This window comes from Bos indicus x Bos taurus, chromosome 17 (genome assembly GCF_003369695.1).
Source record: "Bos indicus x Bos taurus breed Angus x Brahman F1 hybrid chromosome 17, Bos_hybrid_MaternalHap_v2.0, whole genome shotgun sequence".
Lineage (NCBI taxonomy): Eukaryota > Metazoa > Chordata > Mammalia > Artiodactyla > Bovidae > Bos > Bos indicus x Bos taurus.
In genome coordinates, this window is record NC_040092.1 from 61275081 (window position 1) to 61290658 (window position 15578).

A 15578-nucleotide genomic window follows, 5' to 3' on the forward strand; every position below is an offset into this window, starting at 1 on the left:
AAAGTCTACAAAATTGACAGACCTTTAGCTAGACTTAACAAGGAAAAAAAGAAAATCCTCAAATTATGAAAACCAGGAATGAATGAGGGAAATCACCACAGTTCTTACAGAGATTAAAAAAATATAATAAAGGAATGTTATGGACAATGGTATACCAACAAATTAGATACAGTTGATAAAATGGAAAAATAGAAAGATGCAAACTACTGAAAGTGACTCAAGAAGAGATGGAAAATATGAATAGATTCACAATAAGTAAAGAACTTAAATTAGAAATCAAGTACTTTCCACAAAAGAAGCCCAGATAGCTTCAATGATGAAGTCTACCAAATATTAAAAATACAATCAACACCAATTCTTCACAGACTCCTCCAAAAACTAAATGAGAACACTTCCCAAATCATTCTATGAAGCCACTATTATTTTGACACCAAAAATACACCACAAGAAAAGAAGACTACAAGCCAACATCCATCATAAATATAGACAATTCCCAATAATTACTAGCAAAGCCAATCCAGGAGTTAAAGGAAAAGGATTAAACACCAGGATCGAGCTGGATTTATCCCAGGAATTTAGGGTTGATTCAACATGTGCAAATCAGTCCATGTAATATACTATTTTTAATATAAAGGACAAACCACATTTTCATCTCAATAGATGCATAAAAAGACATTTCACAAAATCCAACCCTTTTCTATGATTTAAAAAACCCTCAACAAATTCTGAATAGAAGGGAACTTCCTCAACGTGTTAAAAAAAAGTATCTACAAAAATCCCCACAGCTAACATTAAACTTAATGGTGAAAAACTGACAGCTTTTGTCCTAAGATCAGGAAGAAGACAAAGATGGCCTCTGACACCAGCCCTCACATTTATGGTCAATTAAACTTATCAACATTCCCAAGACAAGACTGAGAAAGAAGAGCATTTTCAACAACTAGTACTGCTCAGACAGTAAAGTGTCTGCCTACAATGCAGGAGACCTGGGTTCGATCCCTGGGTCAGGAAGACCCCTGGAGAAGGAAAAGGCAACCCACTCCAGTACTCTTGCCTGGAAAATCCCATGGACTGAGGAGCCTGGTGGGCTACAGTCCATGGGGTCACAAAGAGTCGGACACGACTAAGCGACTTCACTTCACTTCAGTACTGGGGCAACTGGATACCCACATGCAAAACATGAAGGTGGACCCTCTTCACACACACACACACACACACACACACACACACACACACCCTAAATATAGGACTTAGAACTATAAAACTCTTAGAATAAAATATAGAAGTAAATCTTCATGACTTTGGATTAGTGAAAACCTTCATAGTTATGATATCAAAAGCACAAACAACAGAAGAAGGAATACATTACTTTGCACTTTATCAAATTAAAAACTTGGCCCTCAGTGTATCCCATCAGAAAGGGAAAAGAAAACCCAGTGTTTTCAAATCACAAATCTGATGAAGGACTTGCCCTAGAATATTAGAGGATTCTTATAACTCAATAATAAAAAGAAAAATAACCCAATTAAAAATGGGCAAAGAAACTGAATACACATTTCTGCAAAGAAGATATACAAATGGACAGTAAGCACACGAAGAGATGTTCAACATCATTAACCAACAGGGATATGCAAAATAAATTCAGTGAGGTATCATTTTATACCCACTAAAGATGACTATAATAAAAAGACGAGCAACAGGTGCTGGTGAGGAGATGGCTAAAGTGAAACCCTTTATATTTTGTTGACAGGAACGTAAAACAATTCAGTGACTTGGGAAAACTCTTTGCCAGTTCCTCAATAAGTTAATCCTGAACATTCATTGGAAGGACCGATGCTGAAGCTGAAGCTCCAATACTTTGGCCAACTGATGCGAAGAACTGACCCATTAGAAAAGGCCCTGATCCTGGGAAAGACTGAAGGAAGGAGGAGAAGGGGACAACAGAAGATGAGATGGTTGGATGGCATCACTGACTCAACGGACACTGAGTTTGAGCAAGCTCTGGGAGATGGTGAAAGACAGGGAAGCCTGGTGTGCTACAGTCCAGGGGGTCACAAAGAGTCAGACATGACTGAGCGACTGAACAAGAACAACAACAACAAGTTAAACATATAGTTACGCTGCTGCTGCTGCTGCTAAGTCACTTTTGTCGTGTCCGACTCTGTGCGACCCCACAGACGGCAGCCCACCAGGCTCCCCCGTCCCTGGGATTCTCCAGGCAAGAACACTGGAGTGGGTTGCCATATGCCCCAGCAATTCCACAACTAGGTATATACCCAGAGGAAGTGAAAACATGTACACAAATGTTCAGAGCAGCATTATTCATAACAGACAAAAGGCGGGAACAACATAAATGTCCATCAACTGATGAGTGGATAAAGAAAATGTGGTAATAATCATACAATAGTGCATTATTTGGCCATAAATATGAATGAAGTAGTGATACACATTACAAGATAAATAAACTTTGAAAACATGATGCGAAGTGAAAGAAGCTAGGCACAAAGGAACATACATAGCATAATTCCATTTGTGTGAGCTATCCAGAAGAGGTCAGTGCACAGAGACAGAAAGAAGATGAATGGTTACTAGGGGACAGGGGAACAAGGGTGTGGGGCATGACTTCTAGTGAGTATGGGGTCAGTGTTGATGTTTGTACAACTCTGTGCATTTATTAAAGACCAACGATGACCGAAATATGAAAATAATAGAATACTAGAGTCATGAGACCACTGTATGGCTGATGCTATACTTGTGCATTATATGAAGGCGCCCTAACAAAGGAGCTGGTGCTCTATGGATATCAGTCCTCTTCAAATACTATGTAATCCAATGTGGGAGGCAAGGCATGCAATCATCAGCCTGCTGCTTCAGGCTCCCTGACCAAAGCAGAAGGCAACAAGAAGGGGTGATTTGTTCCAGAGCATTTCAGCAGCTGTCAGAGCTCTGTGAAATACTGTGCCATCTTTTAACCTGTGTTCTTTTTTATATGCAAACTATGGGCACACATATTTATTGGTTTCAAAAGATACTCAAAATTATTACAGCATAAGAAGTTGGTTTTCTCCTATTCTCTTTATCTGTCCTTTGGAAAGTGAGAGATGCTTTCAGAGAGGAGACTGCTTGGCAGGCTCTGACTGTTGGAAGAGACCCTAAGAACTTTGCTTTCTTTGTGAATTACCTTACGATTTAGCAAATGTGAACCTAAAGTGAAATACCTTTTCCTAACTGATAACATTAACTTACATTAAAATTTCACATAACTTTTTGCATGACTAAAGTTAGCTGCTCAAATTGATCTAAGAGCTAACTATTTATGTCAGTGTTACCCCTTTGGGGTAGGTACTCGATCACCATTCATTCAAAAGCAGTTCATTCAATGGGATACGTCTTTCAACGTTATATTTATTTCAACTAATACTATTTTTAAAAAGTAACAGAGAGAATAAGCTAAGATTTTTACTTTCACTCTTTAAAAAATTAAAATCAAACCCAGAAAATCACTCCTGTTTACTCCAAATAAGCCATTTGTTATTCAGTAAACCAACTGATTAAATATAAACACAAGCTAATGAACTTTGGTTCAAGGGTATAACTTCCATCTTTTCCTCCTTCATGAAAGGGCTACTCTATTAATAAATTACTCTGAGATAATTTGTTTTACTTTGCATCTCACAAAGTAAAAGCTTATGAGTGTATGTTCCAAATTTTTCTTTGTATTTTATTCATATGCAAATGATATAGACTATCAAGCATGTGATCAGCTCTCACAAAAGCATTTTCACTATTGTGAGTGTGCATATGAATCACCTGGGGATCTTGCAAACCTGCAGATCCCGATGCAGTTGGTCTGGAGTGGGGTGGGAGAAGCTGCGTTTCTTACAAGCTTCCAGACGACGCTAATGCTGTCAGTCCAAAGGCCACACTCTTTGACAGGCCAGGGTCTAAAATATATTAAACCTCATCTTCCTGTTATTCCTAACTTAATATCCATCATATATTTCCTATTACCTGACAAAATGGAATTTACAGTGAAAGGTCTCTCAGATTTTAAGAAATATATGACTTTAAGTGTGCACATGTGTGTGCACACACGCATCCACATGCACACACACACACACCCTTAACTTTTGCAAATGACCTTACCTTCTCATTATGGGTTTATTGGTTTATCACATTACTCCCAGAGGGTTGCAATTTTGGAGATAAAGCTTTCAAGAAACTAATGGATTTCTTGTTGTCAGCACTAAGGCCCCTCTGTTTTACAGTGAAACTTGAAAGTATATTGATGGCATTTGTCTCTGCATTTCATAGGAAATAATCACCCAAACACTTGACGGTTTTTACCTCCCTCTTGGGAGAAGCAGCGTCTGCCCATTAAAGGCAGCAGTGTGAGAGTGCTCTTTTCCACCCACCTTCTTTGGCTATTTCACAAGCTTTTATTAGAATTCTGATGGCCTGTTTGTATTCTTTATTTTCCAGCATTTTGTCTGAGAGTAATCTGTAGGTCCTCAGGAGACTCTCGCAGGCCAACAAGTTGAGAACACGGCCTGTCTCATCCTTCCATATCCGCCCTTGCGTCAATTGATGGAAGGCTTCATAATGCTCCGCAGCTTCCAGAAGCTGACCTGAGGAATAAAAGCCATTCATAAATACCAACCACAGACCAGAACATAGCTTCAAATATTTTGAATACTTCTTGTGCTTTACTATTCAAGTGGGGTGAAGGAGGGTGGAACCATGGGATGCGTTCAAGTCTTTCTAAGGCTGAAGAGGACTTCAGCTGATTGAAAGGAGCTATCTCAATATGGATCTGAGATTCAGCAGATTTTTTTAAATTAATTTTTTAAAAATTAATTTCTTTAATTGGAGGCTAATTACAATATTGTGGTGGCTTTTGCCATACATTGACATGAGTCAGCCATTGGTGTACACGTGCCCCTATCCTGAACCCTCCTCCCACCTCCCTCCCCATCCTATCCCTCAGGGTTGTCCCAGTGCACCGGCTTTGAGTACCCTGTTTCAAGCATTGAACTTGGACTGGTGATCTATTTCACACATGGTAATACACATGTTTCAGTGCTACTCTCTCAAATCATCCCACCCTCGCCTTCTCCCACAGAGTCCAAAAGTCTGTTCTTTGTATCTGTGTCTCTTTTGCTGTCTTGCATATATGGTCATCGTTACCACCTTTCTAAATTCCATATATATGCGTTAATATAGTGCATTGGTGCTTTTCTTTCTGACTTACTTCACTCTGAATAATAGGCTCCAGTTTCATCCACCTCATTAGAACTGATTCAAATGAGTTCTTTTTAATAGCTGAGTAATATTCCATTATGTATGTGTACCACAGCTTTCTTATTCATTCATCTGCAGATGGACCTCTAGGTTGCTTCCATGTCCTTCCTAGCTATTGTGAACAGTCAGCACTGATTTTGGACAGACACTTGTTAAAGGGATATACTTGGGCTAGTAGAAATTAACGAGAATTGAATATGTTTAGAGATGTTGTGAATGTTAAGTAATAATTATTAACAAGAATCATATTAGCTAACATTTATTTACTCAACATGATGCATGCAAGGGATGGCTGCTATGTACTATACATGCATTTCTCATTTAATCATCAAAACAGTCCTATGGAATATAGATTTGTTATGATTACATTTTACAGAAGAAAAGAGTGAGGTTAAGAATTTTGCCCATGGGCTTCCCTGGTGGCTCAGTGGTAAAGAATTCACTTGCCAATGCAGGAGACACAAGTTTGATCCCTGACCCGGGAACACCTCACATGCCATGCAGCAACTGAGTGTGTGGGCCACAACTATTGAGTCTGTGCTCTAGAGCCTGGGAATCACAACCGCTGAGCCCACGTGCCACAACTACTGAAGCGTGAGCACCCTACAGCTGTGTGCTCCACCAGAGAACCCACCGCAATGAGAACCCGAGCACCTCATCTAGAGGGTAGCCCCTGTTTGCTGCAACTAGTGAAAATCCTGTGCAGCAACAAAGACCCCGCACAGCTAAAAATAAATAAATAAATTATCAATTTTAAAAAACGACTTTGCCCAAGATTGCATGGCCAGTGGCTTAGCAGATCTGGACAGTCTGATTTCAGAGCCCATGTTCTAAACCTCTCTGCTGTCCTGTTATCCCAGTAGAGCAGCAATTTTTCATTCTTAATAACTGAGGTATCTTGAGAGACGGTGCATTTGCTACAGGTTTCAAATGTAAATATTATGGAGCTTTAAACTACTTTTGAAAGTCTGAACTTTTCAAGGAGACTTTGTATATTCTGCTTAATTTTAAATAATAAAATAACAACTGCCCTTCTGTATTATATTTTATAATATAGTTGAAAATATATCTTCTCAAAGTCAAAATTCTAACTTACAGTCATTTGATTCCTTAAAATATGAGCAAGCACATTTCTGGAAGGGTAGTTTGTAGTTCCCCACTATAGACTGTATTTTACTTGTGAACTGACTTATAGAAATGCGCACAAAATCCTGTAATATAGATACCTCTGTTATAGTATTGGAATTACTTAACTGGAATTAACTGAAAAAGCACTTACATCTAGGCATTCCAATATCACTATTTAAGAGTAACTGTAGGCTCCAAGTGGACAGTCTGAGTTCCTATACCACTGTTACCATTTCTGCTGTTTGCATGCATGTGTGCTAAGTCACTTCAGTTCAGTCCAGTTCAGTTCAGTCACTCAGTCATGTCCAACTCTTTGCGACCCCATGAATCGCAGCACGCCAGGCCTCCCTGTCCATCACCAACTCCCGAAGTTCACCCAGAATCACATCCATCGAGTCAGTGATGCCATCCAGCCATCTCATCCTCTGTCGTCCCCTTCTCCTCCTGCCCCCAATCCCTCCCAGCATCAGTCTTTTCCAATGAGTCCAAAGTACTGGAGTTTCAGCTTTAGCATCAGTCCTTCCAAAGAAATCCCAGGGCTGATCTCCTTCAGAATGGACTGGCTGGATCTCCTCGCAGTCCAAGGGACTCTCAAGAGTCTTCTCCAACACCACAGTTCAAAAGCATCAATTCTTCGGCGCTCACCCTTCTTCACAGTCCAACTCTCACATCCATACATGACCACAGGAAAAACCATAGCCTTGACTAGACAAACCTTTGTTGGCAAAGTAATGTCTCTGCTTTTGAATATGCTATCTAGGTGGGTCATAACCTTCCTTCCAAGGAGTAAGCATCTTTTAATTTCATGGCCGCAGTCACCATCTGCAGTGATTTTGGAGCCCCCAAAAATAAAGTCTGACACTGTTTCCACTGTTTCCCCATCTATTTCCCATGAAGTGATGGGACCAGATGCCATGATCTTAGTTTTCTGAATGTTGAGCTTTAAGCCAACTTTTTCACTCTCCTCTTTCACTTTCATCAAGAGGCTTTTGAGTTCCTCGTCACTTAAGTCACTTCAGTCATGTTCAACTCCATGTGACCCACTGGATCATGGCTCACCAGGCTCCTCTGTCCATGTGATTCTCCAAGCAAGACTACTGGACTGGATTGCCATGCTCTCTTCCAGGGTATTTTCCCAACCCAAGGATCAAACTTGCACCTCTCACGTCTACCTGCACTGGCAGGTAGGTTCTTTACCATTAGCACCACCTGGGAAGCCCTTCTGCTGTTTAGCCTCAGGCTAATTACTACCCTCTTTGTGCCCAAATTTAAGGCTTCTGCAAACAAGATTATAGTGTAACTATTCAAGGTGTTATTGTGAGAAATGAATGAATATGTGTTCGATATCTGATACAGAGTAGATGCTCAATAAACATAGCTACTGTTACCAGCTGGCATAGTGATAATATTTTTTAAAAATCCACAGGCCAAATGAAACATAACCACTATTTATTTTTAAGTACAACATATTCTTTCAACAAAATATGTAGTTAAGTCCTGATGAAAATATTATCATGACTGATTAAAGGACCTTGAACTGATGTAGGATATCAGTTCAGTTCAGTTCAGTTCAGTCGCTCAGTTGTGTGTGTGAAAGGACCCTGAACTGATGTAGGGTATCAGTTCAGTTCAGTTCAGTTCAGTCGCTCAGTTGTGTCCGACTCTTTGCGACCCCATGAATCGCAGCACGCCAGGCCTCCCTGTCCATCACCAACTCCCGACATATTAGGCTCAATTTCCTTAAATAAGATGCACGATACAGGTGTTACAGTCAGAATCATTTTGCAACATGTAACTATATCAAATCAACACATTGTACACATTAAACCTATATAATATTATATGTCAATTACATCTCAATAAAGCTATAAAAATAAACAACAGAAAAAAAGATACATTGCACAGTACAGGTTGAACACGCCCCTGCTATGACTATTGTGTATAATTTCTTCCTACTGACTCACTAGAAAAGACCCTGAAGCTGGGGAAAATTGAAGGTGGAAGAAGGGAACGACAGAGGATGACATGGTTGGATGGCATCACTGACTCAATGGACATGAGTTTGAGTGAACTCCAGGAGTTGGTGATGGACAAGAAAGCCTGGCGTGATGCAGTCCATGGGGTCGCAAAGAGTCGGATAGGACTGAGCGACTGAACTGAACTGATTTTTGCATTGAATTTGTTATTAAAATAAATATTAAAATGCACATATAAAGAAGTAGTATTTTCAAAGAAACACAACAGACATATACAATCAGGAAATGATCTGTACAAAAATTCAGTAAATCCATGACTAGTCTGAGCCCCTTGCAGAAGAAGGGTGTATCAGCAAAGAAACATGGGAGGGGTGGCTTGTGATGCTGAGCTATTTATAAACTTGTATTATGAAATTTTCACATGATGAAAGACTAAAAAACCATAAATATGATATTACAGAAGAATATTTGATTACATGGACAGGTGCTTATGATAAGTGAAAATACTGAAAATTATCAGAAAACATTTACAAAGCAGTATCAGTGTTATCTGGGTGATGAATGGTTTGTTTTCTGTTTTTCTTTCTGATTACTGGCATCTGCTACTGTTTCTAGCATCAAAATATGTTCAGTGTGTTAAAAGAAATATGTAATAGGAGCTATTTTAAAATAATGCCCAGTTCTTTTTCATTTTGATACAAATTCTCAGGGTTGAAGTTTCTTATTCTGTCTTTACATCTAACTGACAAATTTTCTCTTTCCTCCCACAAAAGCGGGCACAGTTTTTCACCTCTCTCCTGCAGCACCACTCAGTAGAAACACCTTTCTCCAAATACCCATGACTCTCATTTCTTTTTTAAAACTCGAATGGAGCATTGACATATATGTGTGTTATGTTTCCTCTGTTAACTATATTTCTGCCTGTAAAGTATCCCTGGAAAGATTGTATATGAGAGTACTTTTTTTTCATCCAGCATCCATTTATTCATAAAGTATGGATACATATTTCTCTTTGGTCATGTAAATAGGGATGGATGGATACAGGGAACTGTGAGTAAATGAGAGAGTTCCAAAAAAAACTGGGGACTATAAGGAGACTAAGAAGGGCCTGACAGCATCTGTGGTCACACACAGTAACCATATGGAAAGAGGGTCCAAAGGTGTGTTATACAATAACAGATTCACTAAGAATTCCAGGAGAGCCAGGAGAGGAAGCTCTCGGTAACCCAAGTGATTATAATGAGATGCAAATGATGCATAATGATGCAGACAGTATGTGAGAAGTGATAACTGGGTCCAAGATTTGATCCACATCAGGCAGAAAGTGGAAGTAAGGGGAAGGGAGGGGGAAAGTGGGGAAAGGAGATGTCCAGGAAATGGGGAGGGGGATGAAGATGGGGAAGGCAGGGAGAAAGGTGGGGACTGTGTCTTGGTATTCCAAACAAGCCAGACGTCTCTCCCGGCTACTGATGTCATCAGATTTCCTGCACAGGCTGTCTATGCAGAAATGAAATAAGAGAGGTTCTTGGGACATTGGTTTCAGTTGATTAGGATGGAAGGGGGCCTTGGGATGATTGAGAAATAGACTTTTCAGTTGAGTTTGATTTTTGATTAAGCAGTGGGGACTAGTATCAGTGTACTGCCTAGCTGATAATTACCAGCCAAAGTTAAGCTCTTATGTGCTTGAGTTATGCTATTAGAAAGCAACCTAGGCCAAGATACTCAGTAAAAGGTACAGACAACTATTGTTTCTCAAAGAGCGATGGCTGCTAGTTCAAAAAGGTTTTTTCCCCTCATACATTATCCTAGTTAACCTTTCAAACCTTTCAAAAGGTGTCCTCTTTTTACACCAAAGAGGACACTAAGGCTCACAAACATTAAATGACTCAAATTGCTAAAAGATGATGTTTAAGATTTAAATCCAGGATCGCCAAACCACCCCTAAGGCTTGGTTCTCCCATATCAGAACAAGTCAGAAAACTTAGATTGAGTAAGTCAGATTGTCTGGACATAAATCTCTCAAGTTAAAACAATGCTGGAGTTACATGATTTCTAGCGTCTTCCAGGCCTATAACTCTGTGCCCCTATTCAGGTAGTCACAGGAACTTCCAACATGAACAAACAGATACTACATATTGATGTGCTTCTCAATGCTCTCCCTGAGGGAGTCTAATGTACAACCAACTCTGTAGTCCACATCTAAATTCTCTACTTTAACCTAAACTGTGAGATGACACCCATGGGGTGAGGGTACCTAGGATGCCACATACATAGTCCCAACCTGTGATCACATCCAGCTACTCATGGCTTTATGTCTGCTTCCTCAACCACTCTACCACAAAGGAGGGAGGGCCCAGGGGGTTCTGATCAGCCCTGTTTATTTATTTTTAAATTTTTATTGGAGCATAGTTCATTTATAATGTTTCAGGTGTAAGGCACAGGAAATCAGTTATTCATATACATATATCCATTCTTTCTTAGATTCTCTTTCCATATAGGTTATTTTGAGCATTGAATTCCTTGTGCTATAACTAATAGTAGGTACTTATTAGTTATTAGTTATCTATTTTATATATAGTAGTGATCAGCACTGTTTTAAACCGAGGTGCCTACATAGAGGAAGAAGAGTTTTCCAGCCCTTCTTGAATGTAGGGAATCATTTCTAAAGTTATCCAGTGGCAAATAGGAGAGTAAGTCAGCCAGCAAGGATTTGATCCAAATAATCATAAGCATACAAATGACCTGGCTGTAATTTCTAAAGACTGGTCAGAATGTGAAAGTACATATTATGATATGGTATAATATTTGATTTAAAAATATTAAAATGTCTATGAAGGGAGCATATGAATTTAAATAGGAAAATATTTTCCTTTAAGCATGACTAACAATGTGATCATTTCCATCCAATTTATATTTCCAACAGTGAAAGAAAAGAAAGAAAGTGAAGTCACTCAGTCGTGTCCGACTCTTTGCGACCCCATGGACTGTAGCCCACCAGGCTCCTCCGTCCATTAGATTCTCCAGGCAAGAGTACTGGAGTGGGTTGCCATTTCCTTCTCCATCCAACAGTGAACAGGACTTTAAAGATTTTCTTACTTTATGAGTAAAGACTCATATTAATATCAATTAGATATTTATTAGGACATAATGCACCCTGTTCTTATATACCTGAGATAAATAGTATAAAAAGTCTTCAATCCAGTGATTATTTTGACAAAGCTAAATGTAAATATAAATGGAGATCCTGAGTCAGGTTTTCAAGTTTGGCTCATGGCAGCCCTTTACAGCTTCTTCGGCATGTTCAGTGTATCTGCCCTTTGTTACCAGATGAGCCAGCAAGATTCCCAGTTCCCACCATCAATCTTGCTGAAGGACAAGTGTCTAGACAGGCATCCTTCTCTGGAATTTTCAGGCATTAACATTAATTTTCATTGAGAAAGAGGGCAGAGAGAAGAAAAACAATTAGAACAAGGTATCACAAAAGTAAAAGTTTACTGAAAACCAAAGAGAGGAGGATTCAGGCACATTCAGAGATGGTAAAGGCATCTTGAGGGGACATGAGCTTTATCTTCTTGCACCAGGAATTACTCATCACTATGAGTAACAAAGATCACAGGAGTTAACTGTGATAAGGAAGACATGCCGTGTCTCATCACTAGGAGTGCCTGGTTCTACACCAGAACAAAAATCCAGAGCATCCACTCATATTTCAAGTTGATGAGGGCAGAAAATGGAGCCAAGATGTTTTGCAGGAGTGACTGGAGTTGGCCTTCCATCAATAATCAATTTATCTCAAGAACATGAGATACTATCAGAAAACATATCCCAGTGGGAGACACACTGTGAACAACTGCAAACGAGAAGAATCCAGGATGCACAGAAGTGGGCTCAGTGCCAAGTGTTTCTTGGTTTTTCTGGTTTGTTTTTTAAACAATTATACAACATCTACAGATGTTGTTTATAGTTTTTCATCTAAAAGAAAGTGTACTCTTAAAACTACTACAAAGGAGTTCCCTTTACCCAAAGCCCACATAAACAAGAAATCCCCCCATTTATTTAAAAATACAAACAAAAACCTGGACAGTGTTGTAAACTGCAAAATGTTTGGTAGGATGTTAAGACAAACACTATGTAGAGAAAACAAGGTTTTATACATTTGGGTGTTACCCAAATTGCTGCTTACCCCTCTTTCCTGGCACAACATCTCTGAAAGTTTATAGATATTTGTTGTATGACAGCAGATGTCTAGAACAAATATTAAGCAAAGGAGAATGTATATGGTCTCTCCCATTTTAGTTTTTTTTTTAAAGTAGGAAGATTGACTAGATATTAACACAAATGGGTTTAAATGTGAAGCTGCCATAAAAGCAGGAACATAAATGTAATTCTCCCAGCCGCTATTTTGATGCACATTTTTGATTCCATGAATATTTTATGAAATGGCCCAAACTAAAGCCATATAACATTCCTGCATTACTGATGCTTGCGCCCGTAAGCTACGAACATTAGAGGCATGATTGAGTGCATTAAAATGAACTCATTCAGCAGTGCATTGATTACTCGAAGGGGGAGGGAAAAGAAAAAAAGGAAAAAAAAAAAAGAAGTTGCTCCACTTAAGAAAACAGCACACGAATCTAAAGTTTGCAATATAATAAAGGTGAAAGCAAGTTTGAAATAAAATAATATTTCATAAATAGGATGTGACTCTGTCTAGACTTGACATTAATTAGGCAAGGTGTTAATTATGTCCAAAGATGGCTCTGGTATTGTTCAGGTAATTTCAAATGTCACAATCTCTGAGATGCTCAGGCTGGCCTGCTTTAGCTCCATGCATCAGCAATTCTGAAAGTAGCTAATTATTTCCTTTTCTATCAACTTGTACATTTGCCAGTAAAAATAATGCTACAGGAACAATTGCATGAGAATAATTTGACAGGCCCATAAGGCCTATTTCTTCAACAGCCTTGGTATAAGTCATAAGCATATTTAGTTGTAAATGGTGCACATTTGCTGAAGAATTTAAGGAAATATTCCACTTTGGCCTAAAACAACAACCTAAAGGAACAATAAAGCTTTATGTATCTTATATTACATTTTAATCTGAAGCTACTGGACATCTTTGGCAGTTGGTACTATTCTGTATGATGTAGGCATAAACTCTGCTAGAAGCAATATTGAATAGCAGCAAAAAGAGAAAAATGTTATTATTGCCTTTTTATTAAAACAAAAGACACTGCTTTCCATTTCAGTTTAACTGCATGAACAATTTATATTATCTCTGGTTTTAACATTCAATTATGATAATTATAACGGCATGATCCATGCTGAAATATTAAGGGTCTGTCATACTTCCCAATGGAAACTATCACTTTTAAGGATTTATCTCTTATCAGGGGAGATCTGTTCTGTGTTCTCACCCACTGCACACCACTGCAAGATGGAATGCCAGAAAACAAAGATTTTGTTTCTGAAACTCAATAGCATCCCTAATAAACTGGGAAGACAATGTGCCCGTAACTTTTGAGTAGTTTCTCTGGGATGTCTAGAGGAAATGTAAGGTGGTGGTCAGTCGGTAAAGAATCTGCCTGTAATGTGGGAGACCTGGGTTCAATTCCTGGGTTGGGAAGAAAAAAGTCCCTGGAGAAGGAAATAGCAGCCCACTCCAGTATTTCTGCCTGGAGAATTCCATGGGCAGAGGAGCTTGGCAGGCTACAGTCCAGGGGTCACAGAGTCGGAAATGACTGAATGACTAACACTTTCACTTTCAAGATGCTATTTAAAAACTGGAATCCTTTATCATTTTGAGCAAAGATTTCAGATGGATGTTGTAGGTGTGCTACCATGCCTCTTTTAAAGAATACAGGTCACTAAACCAAGACAATGAAAATAGGTCCCAGGAAGACAGGAAGGCAGGCATGGGAGAAATTCACCAAAGCCTTTATCACTGATGTTGGCAATGCTGGTGAGTTAATTTTTAAATTCCAAAAAATTTGCCAGGACTTCTGAAGTATTCTGGAGGAACTGTTATCAACTGCCGTTGCTTGTCATTTTAGATACCTGAATTGTGGTCAGTGGTGGACATACTGCACAAACTTATAATACGCTAATTATTATGCTCAGATGGTACTTTCTATCTAAGTGTTATAATTTCTAAGGATTAAGCATTAGGCAGCTTTGCTCTTAAATGTTCACACTTGGAAGTACTGAAATCACTCCAATAATTTTTTAAAGTGTAAACCACTTGTATGCTGTATAAACAACAGGAAATTAATACTAGCCATTGAAAAGCTTATAAAGCTTTCTACCTCATCTTAAAATCATAAGTAAAAAGTGTTGACAAACATAAAAGTCTAAGGAGAAATACCGACATTAGATCAACTAATGAATTATTTTGCTCTGGACTTGATCAATCACATAATTCTCACTTGAATTACAGATTGCTCATGACTTTAAATAAACCACGTTCTGATGACATGTACCATGGTTACATGAGCCAAGAGAAAGGTGGGGAGTGTAAATGCTGAAGTATCACCATTGATTCCCTTATGGGAGATGAGGGGAATGAGGAGGATTTTCCCCATACATGGCTGTTGTGGTTGAAATAAGTATCTTCTAATTTTGGGTATTACAAAAACCTAACTAAATGAAGGCCTTCCCTGGTGGTTCAGTGCTTAAGAATCCACCTGTGGTAAAGAAGACACGGTGTCCCCCAGAGAAGGAAATGGCATTACACCCCAGTGTTCTTGCCTGGAGAATTCCAGGGGCAGGGGAGACTGATGGGCTACAGTCCGCGGTACTGCAAAGAGCTGGATACAACTTAGCAACTAAACAACAGCAACTAACAAAGTAATCTATTTAGGTGAGTATGGAGGGAGAAAAATAATATTAATGGAGTCCTTACCATGTGCCATGAAATTAAAAGACGCTTACTCCTTGGAAGGAAAGTTATGACCAACCTAGAGAGCATATTCAAAAGCAGAGACATTACTTTGCCAACAAAGGTTCGTCTAGTCAAGGCTATGGTTTCTCCTGTGCTCATGTATGGATGTGAGAGTTGGACTGTGAAGAAGGCTGAGCGCCAAAGAATTGATGCTTTTGAACTGTGGTGTTGGAGAAGACTCTTGAGAGTCCCTTGGACTGCAAGCAGATCTAACCAGTCCATTCTGAAGGAGA

At 39.1% G+C, this 15578-nt stretch overlaps 1 protein-coding gene across 3 annotated transcripts in view; it reads right to left on the minus strand.

The window, feature by feature from the left end:
* Positions 1–15578, minus strand: part of TTC29 (tetratricopeptide repeat domain 29) — a 273501-nt gene that overhangs the window by 187478 nt on the left and 70445 nt on the right. For all 3 annotated transcript variants that reach the window (XM_027513394.1, XM_027513395.1, XM_027513393.1), the window contains one exon: positions 4416–4628. In XM_027513394.1, the coding sequence (XP_027369195.1) occupies positions 4416–4628 (213 nt within the window). The remainder of the gene's footprint in view (positions 1–4415; positions 4629–15578) is intronic.